The sequence below is a fragment of the Mastigoproctus giganteus genome, chromosome 13, assembly GCF_048544385.1.
Source record: "Mastigoproctus giganteus isolate SK-2022 chromosome 13, ASM4854438v1, whole genome shotgun sequence".
In the NCBI taxonomy this organism is placed as follows: domain Eukaryota; kingdom Metazoa; phylum Arthropoda; class Arachnida; order Uropygi; family Thelyphonidae; genus Mastigoproctus; species Mastigoproctus giganteus.
The window spans coordinates 91468126-91487499 of record NC_143587.1 but is presented as its reverse complement, the minus strand read 5'-3'; the positions used below and the strand labels follow the sequence as shown (position 1 = coordinate 91487499).

General features: G+C 35.5%; 1 protein-coding gene across 1 annotated transcript in view; it reads left to right on the top strand.

Annotated features, from left to right (window-relative positions):
* VhaAC45 (Vacuolar H[+] ATPase AC45 accessory subunit) overlaps nt 1-19374 on the top strand; it is a 235691-nt gene that overhangs the window by 109386 nt on the left and 106931 nt on the right. Inside the window, exons 5-6 of the mRNA XM_090388204.1 lie at nt 9514-9599; nt 17165-17400. Of these exons, the coding sequence (XP_090244330.1) occupies nt 9514-9599; nt 17165-17400 (322 nt within the window). The remainder of the gene's footprint in view (nt 1-9513; nt 9600-17164; nt 17401-19374) is intronic.

The window sequence follows — 19374 nt, the reverse complement described above, 5'->3', positions numbered from 1 at the left end:
CTTAGCAACAGCAGAGCGAGTGAGATTAGCTGACGAATAGCTCTCTCATGTTTTGAGATTCTTTTCCTTATGCTGTTGCTGTGCATTATTGGTGTAAGTAGCATGTTAATTGCGACCCACATTCCAATGTTGACATTCTGGACCATGCATGTGATTCTCATCATTTCTCCTGGTTGGAAGTGCTCCATATAGCACTGGCAGGTTCCAACATTAATCGCAATTGCAAAACCAACATGTGTATATGTTGTGCCTCTGCAGAACATATTGATATGTGTTTTAACACTACTTGTGTTCTTAGTTGATAAAGGTGGACATCACTCTGAAAGCTTCTCAATGTGTATTTTGTTTTTGTTTTTAGTCCTTTTAGTACATTGTATGCCAAAAAACTTTTAGCATTTATCTGTATATATTTCTAATTCTATTCTCAGTAAGTTTCCATACATTGTATTTTTTATAAATTTTTTTGTATTTTTAATAAAGTTTTACATTTCGTCAGTAGTGACAAGATTTGTTTCAGTATAATTGATACTTTAGGTTTCAGTTAAATTGCCACAGTTTAGATGCTTATTCTAATACAGAATAAGTATCTGAACTGTGGATTTTTATGCCTTGCTCATAAATGTTTGTTATCTATTAGTACTGCTGTTTGACAGTGTTATTTACTTCATTGTGTGGGATTGATGCCCTACTAGACCATTCTTCAGTTTTTAAAAAACGTAACAACTGCAAGGTGACAAGTCTAGACTATACAGAGGATGCTTATTCACTTCCCAGTGTGGTTTCTAGGATTGCTGTGACTTAAAAGAAAACATGAGACGATGTTTGAGTATCATGGGAGAATTTTTTTATTATTTTTTTTTTTTATTAGAAATTAAAGTTGTTATATGAAATTATCTGGTGGGAGGGCAGTTCTATTCACCTGATGATCTCTCTCTCTCTCTCTCATGCCATTAAGCCCATCACTAAATTTAATAGAATGGAGGAAATTTCATTTTAAATATAACACAAGAAATTTTTAAGTTATCAGAGCTGAAATCAAATTAAAAATTACAAATCTAAACAACTTAGGTCTAAAACTTTTGGATTTTATTAAATAGGATAAAAGGGGAGTATATAATTTGTATAATAATTTGCTTATGTCCCTCTATCTAGAATTCTCTTTAAACTTGAATAACTCAAATGCTAAAAAATCTTTCGATCTGATTCCTTTTGCAGTAGGTTTTATTTAGCAGTAAAATTGAGGGGGGGGATGCAAAAAATTTTCCAACCTATTTTCAAATCACAAGAATTGAGTTAGCTCCCATTGAAACTAACTTGCCATTTACTTTGAATAGAAAACAATTTCTTAGCTTTTTTTCATTACAATCAACAAATCTCAGGGTCAGACTTTTAACAAAGTTGGCATTTTTGCTCATGGAAACTTTACTTAACAGTTTCCAGGTGCAGATAATTACAATAATTGTAATTTTTTTAAAGGATGATATTGTCATACATTTAAAAAAATATTAAATTGCATTTTTACCTGAATCTTGCTGGCACCTTAGCCACCAGCAAAGGGAGCAGAGGGAAAGGTTTTTGTAATTACTTCGATATTAATCTTTACTCCTTCTCTGAAACAGTTTTGATGAAATATTCTCCACAGGTATTCTAGTTTGTAATAAAATACGAGGAATTTTTCTTTTAAAAATATAATACCAGAATTCTTAATCATTAATCTACACCCACAGTTTGTACCAGCCTGCTGGGGGGTTGGGGATTAATTTATTTACCTTTAGGTATTCCTAAGCGGCATGGTGCATAGGTAAACCATGTTGTTTGAAGATAATAAAGCACCGAAACCTACATTTGTATCATTTTGTTTATCTCTGAATTGGAATTATGTACATAATGGAGTCAAATGTTTTGTGATATTTTCTTTTATTTTCATTACTCTATAAATCAGCAAATAAGCTTATATACAAAAGGTACTAGGAAAGTTTTGCAATATGACGCAACAATGAATCACAGGAAGCTGCTTGTTGCTGCATGTTGAGACATGTTCATACGTGCATAGTAGCCGTCGCGCCAAGTCGATGGGCTCAGTTTTTCATTAGTAGTGAGAGTGTAAAGTGCTTGCGATGGCATCGTGGTCACGAAATGAGATAAGGACAGTTTTGCGGTATAATTTCGTGCGTGGTTTAACCATAGACCAGTGCTTAGAAGAAATGACTCTTGCACTAGATGATGATTGTCCACATCGTACAACGATATTCAGGTGGTATAGAGAATTCTAAAGGGGAAATTTCACTCTGGAGGATTCTGAGAGGCCGGGAAGGCCACGAACGTCAGTTACGGAGGAAAACATTACTGCTGTGAGGAAAATGCTTGACGAAAACAGGCGAGTGACCTACCAACAGATAGAGGATACTTTGGGCCTAAATGCATCAGCAATTCGTTCGATTCTGCAAGATCATTTGCACGTGAAGAAACTTTGTTCTCTCTGGGTGCCGCATCAACTGACTGAAGAGCAGATGACACGACGTGTGACTTGGTGCCAGGAGATGTTAAAAAAGTTTGATAAGGGACAATCTCGGTATGTGAACAACATCGTGACAGGTGACGAGACTTGGCTGTACTATTACGATCTGCCGACCAAGGCTCAAAACAAAGTTTGGGTCTTTGATGATGACGACACACCCGTAATTGTCAGAAAATCCCCTGCGGCCAAAGTCAAGAATGGACACCTGGTACCTCCATCACGATAATGCTGCAGCTCACCGCGCCAAAGCCTGCACTGAATATTTGACCACGACAGGACTGAAACTTCTCGAGCACCCTCCCTACAGTCCAGACCTTGCTCCCTGCGACTTTGCACTGTTCCCGCATGTGAAAATGAAGCTAAAAGGGAGGCGGTTTTCCAGTGATGAGGACCTTCTACGGGCTTGGGACAACGAGTGTGCTTTACTCCCTAGTGAAACTTGGCAGAACTGGTTTAAAGATTGGTTTCGGAGGATGGAGAGGTGTATTGAATGTAGAGGAAATTACTTTGAAAAAATTAAATAAACAAAGCTGTATTGCAAAACTTTCCTAGTACCCTTTGTATGTATGTGTTTATACGTGATTCCTGTAGTGGGAAAGAAATGTTATGGAGCCTTATAAATACTGCTAGACCTAAGCATACAAGAATTAAAATGACCAGTTGATTTGTATCTAGCAAAATCTAGGGGAAGGCCTACTGGCCTCTGACAGCTGAAGTTCCAAGTATTGTCCGAACAAAGACTTGTTATCAGGGTCATATAGAAATCTGAGGCACCCTCCTGAACTAGTGTGTGGAGAGGACTGTTGTTGCCCTAAGGTGATTACAACGATGGTTGTAGGTTGCACTGCTGAGGGTGGATGTCCTCACAACAACAGCTGAGTTCCACAGTGATGATTATGTGCAGTCTGTCAGCTCAGTGAGTGTGTGTGGGTGGGTTGGAGGAGGCAGGGTGAGCTAGGTGGTCCATGTTAGATACCCTCCTTGTTACAGGCCCCATATAGCTCGTAGTGCAGAACTAGATTTTGCTGCTAGTGCAGTCTTCTTGCAGCTCTTGCCAATTAATGAGGTTGAGGTGTATGGTTGATTGGATGCTGTTTTGTCCTGCATGGAATGGCTGTATTGTTGTGGACCCCCCTATGCTGGAGATGTCAGATGGGGGAGGGGAAGCTACTCATGACAAGTGGAAGGGGTACTGCTACCAGTGGGGAGTATTCTCCATTCTGAATCTTTTGCCCTGAAAGTCTGGCCTTGGTTCCATGCTGGAGTTCCCTTCTAGTATCAGCCAAGGCTGGAGGGAATGGAATATTTATACTGAACCATAGGGGACTTGTGTATGTGTACTCTGTCTATGGTGGCTCCCAGAAATAATATATCTCCACCTGTTTAACTGTGCAGGTATACAGAACTCTGTAAAATGGGCCTGGCATGTGGGTTAGTGAGTATACTGTAGTATGTGTTGTTTGTGTTAGGCCTCTTTGTCACCAGGAAGCAGCCATCACCTGGACACCCACTGGAGGTGGTGCCAAACCAATGGATGCTCTTTACACAGGTAGCCCAGACTTGTGTATTAAAAAAAAAAAAAAAAAAAAAAAAAACCACTATTATATCAACTGTACATGCAACTTTAAGGCATAGAGAATTTCCCGCTGGAAGAAGTGCTAACCGGGGGGGGGGGGGTAATCACAATATATTATACTATAAAATACATTATATTCCCAACACCGTATTTAACTTAAGTATTAAATTAATATGTTTATTGCCGCCTAGGTGGATTCATAATAATTTTCCTTTTCAGGAAAACACTAGATGCAAAGTTCTGCAATGCATTATAAGTGTCTTGCGAGCTCAGGAGAACAAACACATTACCTTCACGTAAATCAGGTACAGCAATAAACAACAAAGATCTATCCACTTCATATATAGGACAGTAAAGAAGAATGTGCAACCAGTTTTCCACTTCACCAGAAGTACAGAAAGAATCTGATGCTAAATTAAATTGATACAGTTTTTCTTTAAAACATCCATGTCCTGTAAGTAAAAAAGATGTAAACATTATAGGGAAAAACCAAGAATTCTTCTTATCTGCATTGTGAAGTTAACATCCTTAATGAAAAGAATAGTAACTGCGCAAAAATCACTCGAATCCCACCTGTTTTACCAAGCAACAACAAACTTTTCCAAATAATCACTTTACTAATTTTAAATGGGATTAGAGGATCTCCAGAAATACCCATAATTGATAGAGACTTACTTTTTTAACCAATACGAAATTGCTCTATATGCAAATATACATATTTAATGGAATTGCACCAGCCATCACCTGTAATGCATTAGACACCGTTCTTGCTACTCTTGTTATGGCCAGTAACATTTACCGCTCTAAGGAAATCAATTTGTTCCTCATTCTAATGATAGTAACTCTGATAGTAACTCTGTGCGACCACACTTCAGAGGCATAAGACACGATTGGTAGAAATACTGCAGTATAATATAATCTTAAGAGTTCTTTTATTCAGACCTCAGTAAAACCTGGATATCCCAAAGAGAGCAACAGTAAAATTTCTGACTTTTTCAGCAAGATTATTCATATGTAAACTGAAATTTAACTGATCATCCAGAATGATTCCCAAATATTTCAGATTGCGCACATATGGAATCAAATTATTTGAAACAAAAACCCTAGGTGGTCGGTGAATATCAAATCTTTTCTTAAAAACCATTAGCTTTGTTTTAGATGTTGATATTATAAGCTTATTTATTGAAGCCCATTTTTGCAGATTTTCCATTACAACTTCAGCTTTTCCTCCAAATTATTTCTAGATCTTCCTGGTATACATATCACAAGATCATCTACATATGCCACGCGATAAATAGTGTCAGAATCTTTTACAAGCCACTCATCCAGTACAGCATTCCAAAAGATAGGTCCAAGAACTGATCCCTGCAGACACCCTCTATAAACAGCTCTCTTACAGTAGCGGACAAAAAAAAAACTGCATCACCTTAAAAAAAGTAACATTTGTAGTGAAATGTAGTAGTAGTAGTAGTAGTAGCAGTGGCATTTGATGCTAGAAAGCAAGTGTATGAGCTTATGCAGCATCAGCCAAAAAAAAAAAAAAAAAATCACACCATTCCCTCCAAATGCCTGTCCAGTTCCTCCTTAAATTTATTCATCCTATCAACTTCCACAACGACAGATGGAAGTTTGTTCCAGCAATTAACCACCCGCTGGCTAAAGGCAAATTTCCGCACATCTAATCTACATCTGTCTTTTCTTAATTTGAATTTATGCCCCCTTAGGTTCGTAATCTGAGCAAGTGGAAGGATCCCATCAGAATTCAGCGTATAAGATATTATTTGATTAGCGTCATTTTGTTTGTTGCAAAGCAAAGGTATTGCATCACATAGTAATTGCAAGGTATTGCATCAGCCGTTTCTATAAATACGGCGTTAAAAGGGTATACACGCTCGCTAGTATCCTGTTTTGCGCTGTGTAAGCATGGCTCCATTTGTTCAGTTGACACCAAGAAAAAAAGATGTAGTTGTTGCTCTGTCCCGGGAAGAGCTTTCTATGCGTGCTATCACTCATAAAATAGGCTGCCACCAGTGAACAGTATCCCAGGTGCTGAAATTAAAGCGTGAACCCGGTGATGTGAAGAGAAGACCTGGATCAGGCCGTAAGAGAGTGACTATGCCTTCCCAAGATCGATATTTGAAACGGCTATGCCTTTGTAATTGCCATGCTAGTGCTCTTTGAGATGTCCTCTGGTTGAAACAAAGGCATGAACTATACAAAGATGGTTTTTGGAATGTCTTCTGCATGCCTATCAGCCCAAGAAGAAGCCTTTGTTGACTCAATAAATGAGAAAGAAGTGACTTGCTTGGGCTAAAATGCATGTTTCATGGACCAAAGAGGAACAGGACACTGTCATCTTTTCTGACAAATCTAAATTTAACCTGCATGGCAAGCCATGCAGGTTAAACTTGGATGGGAAGCGATATGTCAGAAGACGAAAATTGGAGGCATACCATCCTGGCTGCATAACACCGACTGTAAAGTTCCCCACCAGTCAGTCAGATGGTCTGGGAATGCATAACAAGCAAAGGGGTAGGGCAAATTAAGTTTATTAATGGAACGGTGAATGCAGAAATCTACACTGCTTATCTTGGAGGAGTGCCTGAAACCCATTATTAGGGATCACCACACAGACGTCCAAAACAGCATTTTTCAACAGGACTCAGCACCTTGCCACACAGTAAAATTGGTAAATTTTATGCTATTTAGATTTAATGATGAGTTTGTCTTCTTGTATCACAAGGCTTTAAACACACTTACAGCAATGTTTTCCCTTGTTTTTCTCCCTTAAGGTGCAGTCATATCTCAGAAATGCTGGCATTACAGTGTTGGACTGGCCCGGCAACAGTCTAGATTTGTACTCTATTGAAAATTGCTGATACATAATGTCGTCTAAAATTGCTCAGAAGAAGAAAAAGAAGCCAACAAGTAAGATTCAGCTGTAGGAGAGCATTGTAAGGGTGTGGTACCATGAAATTGGGCAACTGTATATCCAGAAGTTGATTACCTCTATGTCAGATTGTTGCAAGGCTGTAATTTCAGCTCAAGGAGGAACAACAAAATATGAGGACTTATTTTGCTGATTTGCAGTACATAATACTATTATGTTAACTTGTCATTTCAGTTTGTACATGTAAATGCAATAAAATTCATGTTTGGTTATCATGATTGCCATTTGCATGAGTTCTCATATTTCCATTAATTGTGCATTTTACCCTTTGGGAAGATATGGCAATTTTGTATATCAGTTGGAGTCTTTTTATTGGATTTCATTCACAGAGATATATCCCATCTAACATTTTGAACATTTCTGCAACCCACAATGCAGCGCAAAACACATTATTTGCAAAATTCATAACTGATGCAGTTTTTTTGTCCGCCACTGTATAAGTCCAAGTTTGAGCTCTGACCGTAATATATCTATCCTTAAAATATGATCTACTTGCTGAATAAACATAATTGTCACGCCTAGCCAATCTCAGGGACCCAAGGGCACTTTCCCACAAGTATCGAAAGCACCTTCAAAGTCCACAAAGATAGCCATTTCATACACAGATTGTGAAGATCTGCAATGTCTTAAAATCAACTATAGCATCTTCTGCAAAAGATCCCCTCTTAAAATCATATTGATGTGTAGAGCATAAATCCTGTGTCAACAACTTATCATATATTCTTGTAACCAAAAGTCTCAAATAGTTTCCCCATATTTGATAGCAATGAAATAGTATGGTATGCCCTAGGATTAGATATTGGCTTTCCAGGTTTTTGTATAATCTTAAGTAATGCTGTCTTTCACACATTTTGGAAAACTCCTGCCAATAAACATTTGTTAAAAAGATTTAACAGAATATTAGGATAAAATTCAAAGAACTTTATATAATCATCATATTTTCAACATGATCAATACCTGGACATTTATTTAACTTTTAATTTTGCAACTGCAGCTGATGAAAAGTTCAACATTGAAATCACAATCATATGAAATATTATCCTGATGGATCTTAACCTGATCAATATTCTCTAATTCTAAATCACATGAAACAGCCTGTTTGAATGCTTCAGATAAAAATTTTATATATATTTCTTCCTTCTTAATGTGAATTTTCAATGTTCAGCAAATTGAAAAGGAGATGAAAACTCTTATTGAATAAATTTAAGATATAAACTATCATCAGAGTTAATTCTAAAATCAAGAGGATAACTTTAAGCAAGCTTAGCTAAACAAATGCTTAGTTATAAATTCAATTGTACTATACCAATCAACTGACTCAGCTTGATCAGATCTAACTGTATAGTATACATCATTACCAATTAATTTGTTGCAAGTCACACGATAAATAAGACCCCACGATTCCGTGTTGCCAATACTAGTAACCAAATTTCTCCAGGTTGTTAATTTTTGTTTCACTATCTCCTTATGATAAATTTTTCGTTTCTCCATATACTCACATCCAAACATATCAACCTCCTTGGTATGCCAGCCCCTGTGCTTTTAAAAATGTCACCTGGCAATTGATACCTGGTGTCTCATTCTACTCAATTCCTGAGTCCGCCAATTAACAATCTTAGATCTACTTATATTCCTATGTGTAGAGTATGACAAAGCCCTAAATATAGATGAATGAATATAATAAACATATTCTTTTACATTTAATGAATTGAGATCAGTAAAGGTAAGAACTATAGGGGGACTGTTGGGTTCATTGCTGTGTAAGGCTGGTCTTAACAGCACTGCAATGTTGCTCTGAGTAACCAGTTTGATTTAGAATTAGAGCCCGCTGTTATCAGATGAAGAAATAGAAAAGAAACTAAAAACTTTGATACTGATGGATTTCTTTAACCAAGTTAGTCACAAAGGAATGTTTGATGCTGAAACTCCTTAACCATATCTATCATACTTTTTAAGGCATCAATTAGTGATGGATGTCTAGGCCCCACTAATATAAGGATTATGGTACTCAGCCAAAAATACAATGAAAGCTGTATTGGATGGGTAAAGCATTTCATCTAGGGTTACACTCAACCTATATTAATAAAACTTAAAATTGCACTTAAGAACAACTTAAACTTAAAAGTTTTGATATTATACCACAGCCTCTGTATCATAGAACAGGTCTATGATGTAGCTGAAGATACTGGAAAATGTTTTCTGTGTCAAATACCATATTAATATATTTTTAGTTGAGTTGTTCTGGGGCAGAATTAATTATTTTCATATAAGACTTCATATTACTGTAAACAAATGAAAGAGAGAGAGAGAGAGAGAAATTGCAGATGAGGTTTTTGATTATAAAATAAATTGATACAATACTTATAAATAAATTATAAATATTTCTAGTTTAGAAAGAATTTGTTTACTGAAGTTGGATGTAGTTAATAATTAAGCAAATCTGTGACTGATATAAACTTTTGTTTTCAGATGAATTTATTCATAACATTTTCAAGTCTGCATCAGAAAAAAATAAAAATATTATAGCTCTCTTTACTGGACAGATTCCTTCATGGGTAAGTTAAAGTATTCCTTCATTTTTAATGAGTATTCGTGTTTATAGTAAAGTTGTAAAATTAATTGCTAGTTTTTTTGCTTTTTTTTTTCTTTCATTTTTTGCCTATGTTATACTTAAATACTGTTAACACATTGCAATTTTAATTATGTCAGAACGTTAGAACTGTGCAGAAATATGACATGTTAATATTTAAGAAAAGAAATTCTACATACCTGTTGAAAATGGTTATCCTTCAGAAGAAAATAATCTTGTTGCTCCAGCCTTGAATTGTTTTCTCTTGAAGCATTACAGAAGTGCCATTCATTTTTGTAACAGAAATGGAACTACACTTGCCTATTGCACCAACATAATGGATTCATACTGCACCTACATTGCCTTTTGACAAGATTGATAGGCAGACTGGAAGTGATTGTACATAGTTAAATATTACAGCATTGTAATATTTATTTATTGCTTATGTTGGCAGTAAAAGAAAAGGAATCAACCATATTAGTGTATTTGATATCTATGGGAACTGCATTGATGATCCTGAACTAGTTATTTATTAGCGGATTAACTATTTTGCATCTGCATTTACATGCAAGAAAGTTTTGAAAGTTGAGGATACCAGTAGCCCAGAGAATACTGATTGAGGGTTGAATCATTTTATGATAAATAACAAGGGACTAGAAACAGATCAATTAGAATTAGAAGTGAACAGGGCACCAGGAGCTGACTACAATTATACTGTCCACTTCCACAACACTCATTGGAAGTTTGTTCCAACAATCAATTACTCTCTGGCTGGAAGCAGATTTTGCATATCTTGCCTACAACCATCCTTTTCAATTTAAATTTGTTTCCTTATGTGTGTTGACCATATAACAGCAAGGTTGTCATCATTATTTAGTTTACTCAATCCATTTCAAATTTGATCTTCTTAGAAGACCAAATTTGAAATGGATTGAGTAAAATTACTATTATAAATAAGATAATGCAAATACATATAGTAATTTTCTGTGACACACGAAACAGCCTGTTTGAATGCTTCAGATAAAAGTTTTATATATATTTCTTCCTTCTTAATGTGAATTTTCAATGTTCAGCAAATTGAAAAGGAGATGAAAACTCTTATTGAATAAATTTAAGATATAAACTATCATCAGAGTTCATTCCAAAAGCAAGAGGATAACTTTAAGCAAGCTGCTAAATGATTAGATACATTATGATCTAATAGATAATTCTGAAGTATTTGGAAGATATACGCGGTGCTACTCAAAAGTTCCCGAAATGTATTTATAAAATAAATTAGACTCACCCCGGGTCTTATTCGCCACTGATACCAGCGCTTCTCCCATGATTTGAATGCATCATGAAAGTACTTATTTGTAATTGTGTTCAGCACCGCCTGCAGTTCAGTTTGGATATCCTCTCCACTGTCAAATCTTTGAACCTTCAGCTTCATTTTTATTTTTGGGAAGAGGAAGAAGTTGCAGGGGGCTAAGTCTGGGAAGTAAGGGGGTGGAGACAATTGTCATGTTGTTGGATGCCAAAAACTGTGCCACAGTGAGTGTGGACTGGCACGTCATGATGAAGGACCCAGTTCTTTGTGTGCCACTTCTCTGGACATTTCCTCATGACAGCTCCCCTTAACCAATGTCAGGACGTCACAGTAGAACTTTGCATTAACAGTCTGGTAAGGAGGGACAAATTCCTTATGGATAATCATGTCAATGTCCAAACAACAGATCAGCATGGACTTCACATTGCTCCTCACTTGTCAGGCTTTCTTTGGTTGGGGCAAAGATGGGCTCTTCCACTGGGATGATTGTTGCTTGGTTTCTGGGTGACGAGACTTCCTTTCTACGGTCATCACTGGTGACGAGAGATGGTATACCATCTCTCGTCACCAGTGATGACCGTAGAAAGGAAGTTTTGATCACTCCTAGCCCGTCCTTGAAGATCACTGCTAACTTCCACGTGATGCTGCTTTTGGTCTTCACTCAGTAACTGTGGCGTGAACTTGGCCACAGTCCTTTTCATGTTCAACTCGTCTGACAAAATCCGCTGAGACGTGCCGTACATTGCTAAAGTGGACACTTTCACTGAACACTGGTTATTACACTTGTTGGTAGATGGCTGTCACTTGGCTGTCATAGAGAGAAGAACTTGTGGTAGCTTATGCATTGATGGTCATCAGAGTTAGTTGGGGGTGTTGGAATCCCAGCTGGAGCGGGGGTACTTCAGTAGCCTACCAGATGGTTGGGTGCTGACCTTTTGTTCTAGGAGAGGGGGGGTTGCCAATAGAATGATTGATGATTTTGTTCGTGGTGGATCGTATTAATAAAGGCTTCCTTGTGGTTTCAGCATGAATGATTAATTTTGGAATTTGTAATAAAGAGAATAGTTGTTTTAACATCTTCTAAGTGAAAATTTCATAGATAAACACATGGATATGTGTGGATATCAGAATGAAATTAGTTATGAAAAGGGAGAAAGGTTATTCCATTAGTTTATTACAGAATAAAAAATCGAGATTCATTTTAAATCAGCAAATTTAATTTTTATAAATTTATGCTTAATAAATTATCCTCTTTAATTTTCTCTTTCTTAAACTAGCTCAGATTAAGTCATTTTCATGGATATCTAAGGTAAAAAATTTATTATTCATCATCATCATCATCAGCCATTTTCGATCCACTGCAGGATGAAGGCCTCTCCAGCAACTTCCAGTTCCTTCTGTTTTGTGCAATGGCCATCCATTTACTACCCACAAACTCATGAATTTCATCTGTCCATCTCTGTCGTTGTCTTCCAGATTTTCTTCTAGCTCCTCTTGGATACCATTCTGTTATTTTCTTAGTCCATCTGTCATCATGTCTTCGAGCTATGTGTCCTGCCCAAGACCATTTTAGTTCTTTAGTTTTGATAAGAATGTCCTTTACTTGAGTTTGCTGCCTAATCCATGTGTTTCTCCTCATATCTAACAGTCTGATTCCCAATATAATTCGTTCCATTCTTCACTATTTAGTTCTCAGCTTCTCTTCCATTCTTTTGGTGAGTGCCCAAGTTTCTCTTCCATAATTCATGGTGGGGGGGAGTATACATTGGTTCATTATTTTACATTTCAGACAAATTGGGATTAGCCAGGTTGAAAGGAGCAGCAGTGCGTAGCACACGCATCTTGATTAGACCGGGGTTCGAGCCCGTCACCAAATACGGAGGATGCGGAAAGGTCAGGGAATGACCACCGCATATCCCGGAGCAATATGGCTTTAGTTGCTAATGCTCCTAAAAACCAAATAACAAACAAACAAATTGGGGTATTGCTCCTCAGTGTGTGACTATATTTCCTGAATGCTATCCATCCAAAATTTATTCTTCTCTTGACTTCCAGCCATTTATCGTTATTACAGCTAATAACTTGTCCCAGATAAGTATATGACTCCACCTTTTTAATTACTGCTCCTTCAATCATTATGTCCCTTTCTGTGACATACTTGTTCATTATTACTTTTGTTTTAGCAATATTCATCTTTAGTCCAAAATCCTTACTAACTCTGCATAACTGATTAAAATTTTCCTCTAATTCTTTGGGATCATAGCTTATGACCACAATGTCATTTGCAAGTCGTAAATGGTTTAGGTACTCTCCATTCACATTGACTCCTTTCTGCGACCAGTCTAATCTTCTGAAAGCTTCCTCAAGGGCAGCAGTAAACAACTTCGGAGATATTGTGTCCCTTGTCAAATTCCCTTCTCAATTTTAAATTTGCTACTGTCTTTGTCTAGTCTAATAAAGGAGGTAGCGTTCTCATATATTTTCTTCAAAATCGTAATATATGGTGTATCTATGCCTTGTGTTTCCAGTGCCCGAAACATTTCCTTATGCTGTATAGAGTCAAATGCCTTTTCATAATCCACAAATGCCAGCTTAATGGTTTTTTATATTCATTTGCTTTCTCCATTAGCTGTGATATTACGTGAAGGTGATCCATAATTAAGAATCCTGTCCTAAATCCATCTTGCTCTTTCAGTTGATTCTCATCAAGTATTCTTTCTAATCTGCTAGTAATGACCCTTGTGAACAACTTGTAGATGTAGGATAACAAAAAATTTAATATTATTCATTTCTTAATATGGGAGATCGTGTGCCCCTTCAGATAACAAATCTGAAGTTTATGTATTTATTCATATATGAATAGAGTAAGCACCAGTTGTAGTGTTCACTGGTTATTAGAATCAGCTGCTTTAGAGAATCAAATTTCAAAGAACTCATTGAAATCAGTAAAATGCACTACACTTTCATCGTTTATTAGACTCACATCATTGGTTATAAGAATCAATTTTGAACACCTCTGTGATATTTTTCTAAAGCACATTTCTCTAGGTCACATTTCTAAAAGTCACAACCATAAAACAATAATTCCGTTTACTGGACTGTTTTATTTGCACAATCTGTTATAAACAGGTAGTTACTACAACTTTAACAGAAGAAGAAATTGCCCAGCCCGTTGCTGATAATTTCCAAGAAGGAGGAAAATAAAGATTAACCCAAACGAATTCTAGTTACAAAATGGCAAACTCGTGAAGCTATAGCCATCCTAAGGAGAGTGTTGGAAGAAACTGTTGCAAGTGATCGTGAATATAGACTGTTATACAATAATGAAAAATCTATAGATTTTATAGTGATAATTTAAAGCAATCTAAAATAAGTGACTATTTAAAATTATAATCATATTACAAAGTGTAATGTTTAATTAACATGTGTATTAATTAAGCTATGTATGTAAGTATAAATTTATTTTTAAATTTTGCTAACCTGAGGATAATATTCTTCCGATTTTCACGAATCATTTAATTAGTAATAAACGTTTGGTAATAAAGTGTAAATTTGTGCTTTATATCTTTATTTTTATAGCCTTGGATAATATTTGTCGAATTTTGCTTATTAGAACTGCCGTTTATTAGAATCAAAATTTGCAAACATGATCATGATAACGTGCTATGTATATGAATGAATATATATGAATTTATATATGTATATGAAAGAATATAAAATTCACACATTAAATTTTTATTTTTTTATCTTGAAGTAGATATACTTGGGTGAGAAACAAATACTGGGAAAATAAGGATGGTCATGATCTTATTTAGAGTGGCACCACAACTGCACACCCTGATTTCTTTACTCCCAATATCTTTACTGGTGGGGTTGAGACTGTATGAAGTTCATGTCTACAAACTCTAAATTAAGGAAAGAAAAAGAAAGATGATACATAGACAATAAAACATTAAGTGAGCTTTTCTCAGAGGCTTAGGCAGACAGTACTGGGATTCTGTCAGTAATATTGGAGTTTGTCGATAGGGAGGGTTCTCTACCGAAATTATATTCTTCAACAGTGACTAGTCAAAAACTGGACATTTTCATATTAAAACTGTGTTTGTGTTATTTTATTTTATTCCCCCCCTCCCCAAAACTAGACATTTTTATGTGAATTTAGTCATTTTATTTTTTATTTTTTGAGAAAGAGTTTTAATTTAATATTACTTGGATTTTTATGTTAGAAAATTTATTTAAAACATTCTGGCAAGTACTGCCAAATCATTTCAGTTGCATTTACTGCTAGATTGTTTCCCCACCAATTAGTGTATTTTTTAAAGCACCATTGCTATAGGAGGGGATTAAATTATGATTCACAAAATTATTTTGACTCGCACTGTCATTTTAACATAAGGACTCTACAAGAACAATGCAATCTTTTGGATCAAGCCTTCTAAATAAAGGCATAATGGGAACAGCGAATGCACCCAAAGCTAGTCTACTTTCAGCATTACACTATTTGACCATTTGAATACTAGAAGATATTTAAAATGGATTTGTCTAAAACAGATAATTTCTGTTATTATTATTATTCTAACAGAATATCTTGTAAATATAATGATTGCATGTGATCTCATAAATATAACATACATTGTTTTGATCATGCTACTTTTTCTTAGTGATTTTAGCTAAAGATTTCTCGTAACCTGCCTTAGCTTGCCTAATCCCCCCTGTTAGTAATCTAATTGCAGAGATTGTCTTTTAGATCTAAGTGATCTAAAAGACAATCTCTGAGTTCCCTGTTAATTATAAATTAACAGGGAACTCAGAGATTGTCTTTTTTTTTTTTTTTGGCTGATGCTACAAAAGCTTGCTTTCCTGCATCACATGCCTCTACTTCTATTACTACTAATGTATACAACAATCAAATATCACCTTTCGTGCCTTTAAAAGATGATAGCTGCTCTACATCATTGACTTTTGCCTCTGGCAGACATGGTTTGATCCTAATCCACCTGTCATTTTTACACAATATGTTTCCTATTTGCCTGCCAGGGAATCACCGACAACAGCTACTTACTGTGGGACCAACACACTCTGTTTTTGAGGATGCCATTGTGTTGTTCTTCGAGCTCTCCTGTTTACCTATCAGGATGCACTCTTTTTCACAAACTCTTTTCATTGAAAACACACTGAAAAAAAAAAGAAGTAATATATATATATATATATATATGTGTGTATGAAATGAAAAAATCTCCATAATCTGTCAGTTTATTTCACAAGACCCACAATGCTTCTTTTAGTGTTATATGTGGCCATAGGAAACTTGGTCAAAGCAGTGTTTTCTTCATTGTTAATCAAACTCCAGATTATACACACAATCAGTATTATTTTCAAAAACTGTATTGTATATAAATTTCGGGACAGCCATTTTCTTCTTCTTATTATTTTTTTATATTAAACTTAAAACTGTTGTAGGCTTAGTAATTATAGTCTATTGTTCATCTCGAGAAACTTCCTTTTCACTGCTGCTTTTTCAGCAGTCACATTAAAGTTTCCCGATTCACTTTCAGAGTTAAAAAAAAAAAATAGTAAATAAATATATATATATATATATATAGTTTAAATAACAATATCTGTCAGTTTTGATTATGTGCAGCTAGTCAGAGACATCAGAGTTTGATTATTTTCTTGAACGATCTGGTCATACATGCTGGAAACGTGTAACTTCAGGAAACAACAGAAAAATTTTACAATTTCAACTTAAGCATTTATTTTATTTATTATTATTATATAATAATAATAAATAAAATAAATAAAATAATAGGCACAGTCACTACTATAATTATAGTGGTGACTGTGCCTATTATATATACTACTATAATTATAGTAGTGACTGTGCCTCAAAGCCCTATCAGAAAATTGTGTAATCTTTCTAAAGTAATTGAAGCTTTGTTTGTGCATTCTTCTACTAGCAAAGCTGTTCAGTGTTAGTCTTCAAAGATGTGGTGTGGTCTGAGGTCCAGTGTTGCCTGATTTATGAAGTTCTACTGTGAATATTTTTTTAATTTAATGCCCTGAAATTTTTTATATTTAATTATGTGATTGTCAGGCATGTTTTAATGTAATGTTATGTGTCATAATTGAATAGATGGATATAAATTGCAGCAGTATTCTTGGTAAATTGCAGTATTTATGTAATGTAATAAGCAGTATTCATGTGACTACCACAATTCAGAATTTGTGTTTTTGATTATTAGGATCCATTACCATCATCCTATGAAGCACCGCATGTGAGAGTAACTCGCCAAATCTTATCAGTTGCAGATAAAAATGTCACTGAACCTATAAATTATTTGAATTGTACCTTGCTTTATACAGAGACTGTTCTGGTAACTGCAAAAGTGGAGAGCAAAAATGAAACCCTCACATACAATATTAACCTTGCTGATAATTCACCAAGTTTGAGTGGATCATCATGTGAGCCCAATGCAACGTAAGTTGTATTTATATTATGGATATATTAATATATATATTCCCATTCTGATGTCCTGTATGGTGCTGATAACACTTTAACCTTAAAAATGACATTGTAAAATGGTGTAATTTTTAAGGTTAAACAGTGTTATGCCCATGATCATTATGATAGTCATTTACATATAAAAACTCTATTAAAGCAATATTGGAAATAATGACAACTCAGCTATAACCTTATATTTAAGGGAGTTAAAGAAAAATCTCTATGCAAATTATTGATAGAAATTAATGATAATCACCACCATCTGTTCTGTCTGTCAGAGGTGAGTAGCGTAAAAAAACATAAGCTCTTCCTAAAACTTAATGAAAAATCTATATATAAATTGTGCTCTTTTACTCTGGTTGTAACATCAGAATTTCTAATGAACCCTCCGTAGACAGGTGGGCAGGAGCAGCATGCGTAGCACACGCTTCTTGATTAGACCGGGGTTCGAGCCCGTGACCACCAAATACGAAAAGGTCAGGGAATGACCACCGCATATCCCCGGAGCAATATGGCCTTAGTTGTTAATGCTCCTAAAAACCAAATAACAAACAAACAAACATATCTGACTGCATAATTACTCCAAGGTCTTTTTCATTTTCTACCACCCTAAGTATAGTACCACACAGTTGGTACGTTCCTCTGGGGTTACTTCTACCCATATTAAACCTGCTGACCTTTGTATCATCTGCAAAGTTGTTCAATTTGTTCAATAATTGTTTCCTCATAATCTTCATTTTCATCTTGGCATTGAAGATTATCATCAATCGTTAAAAATTCATCACAATTTTGGACCTGTTGCAGTTCCAATGCCAATTCATTTTCTGTACAGCTCATCGCATCTGAATCACAATTAGTTGTGAAACCATTTTTTTCTGAAAGTGACAAATCTTTACATGGCATCTTGATAGGGGTCTTAAATGTACTGAAAAAAAAGTCAGTGCACTGTTTTGTACAGTTTTTAATCAATGCTAACCCACAAGATGTATATACAAGAACTTCTGTTCCGGGTAAAATAATGGAGTCACTGGTTAAAGATTCATTGCAGGATCATCTAGACAAGACTGCAGCAATAATTCAGACACAGCATGGGTTTGTTAAGGGAAAGTCTTGTCTGACAAATTTTATAGGCTATTATGATGTGGTTACAAAGGAACTGGATGCAAAAAATAATTTTGATATCATATATTTGGATTTCAGGAAAGCTTTTGACACTGTTGCGCATGGAGGACTATTGTACAAATTGGAGCAGAATGGTATTAAGGGTAAGTTGCTACAATGGATAAAAGGATGGTTAAGTGCTAGAAGACAGAGGGTGGTAATCAATGGGTGCTGCTCTTCTTGGGCTAATGTTATTAGTGGAGTCCCACAGGGTTCGGTGTTAGGTCCACTGTTGTTTTGTATATTTATCAATGATATTGATGAAGGAATATCAGGCTTAATGTCAAAGTTTGCAGATGATACAAAGGTTGGCAGGGTTGTTAATGACAGTAATGGCAGTGTGCTACTGCAACAGGATCTAGATAATTTGGGCAGATGGGCTAAGAAGTGGCAACTGAAGTTTAACCTTGACAAATGCAAAGTACTACATATGGGTAGAAGTAACCCCAGAGAAACGTACCAACTGTGTGGTACTACACTTAAGGTGGTAGAAAATGAAAAAGACCTGGGAGTAATTGTGCAGGCAGATATGAAGTAGGGCTTGCAAACCGGTTTTATAAACCGGTTAAATCCGGTTTTCATATTGAGTTGTTAAAACCGAAACCGAGCTTCTAAAACCGGATTCGAATATTTTTTTAGTTAGCCCTGGAATATAGTTTTTTGTTATGCACATTTTATTTTGTTTGTTCGTTTATCTGGATCATTCAACTGCTTTATGTTTGAAACATGTTTTTTTTTTTTTTTTTTTTTTATTTTATTTTATTTTATGTTTAGGTACGAATCTCATGG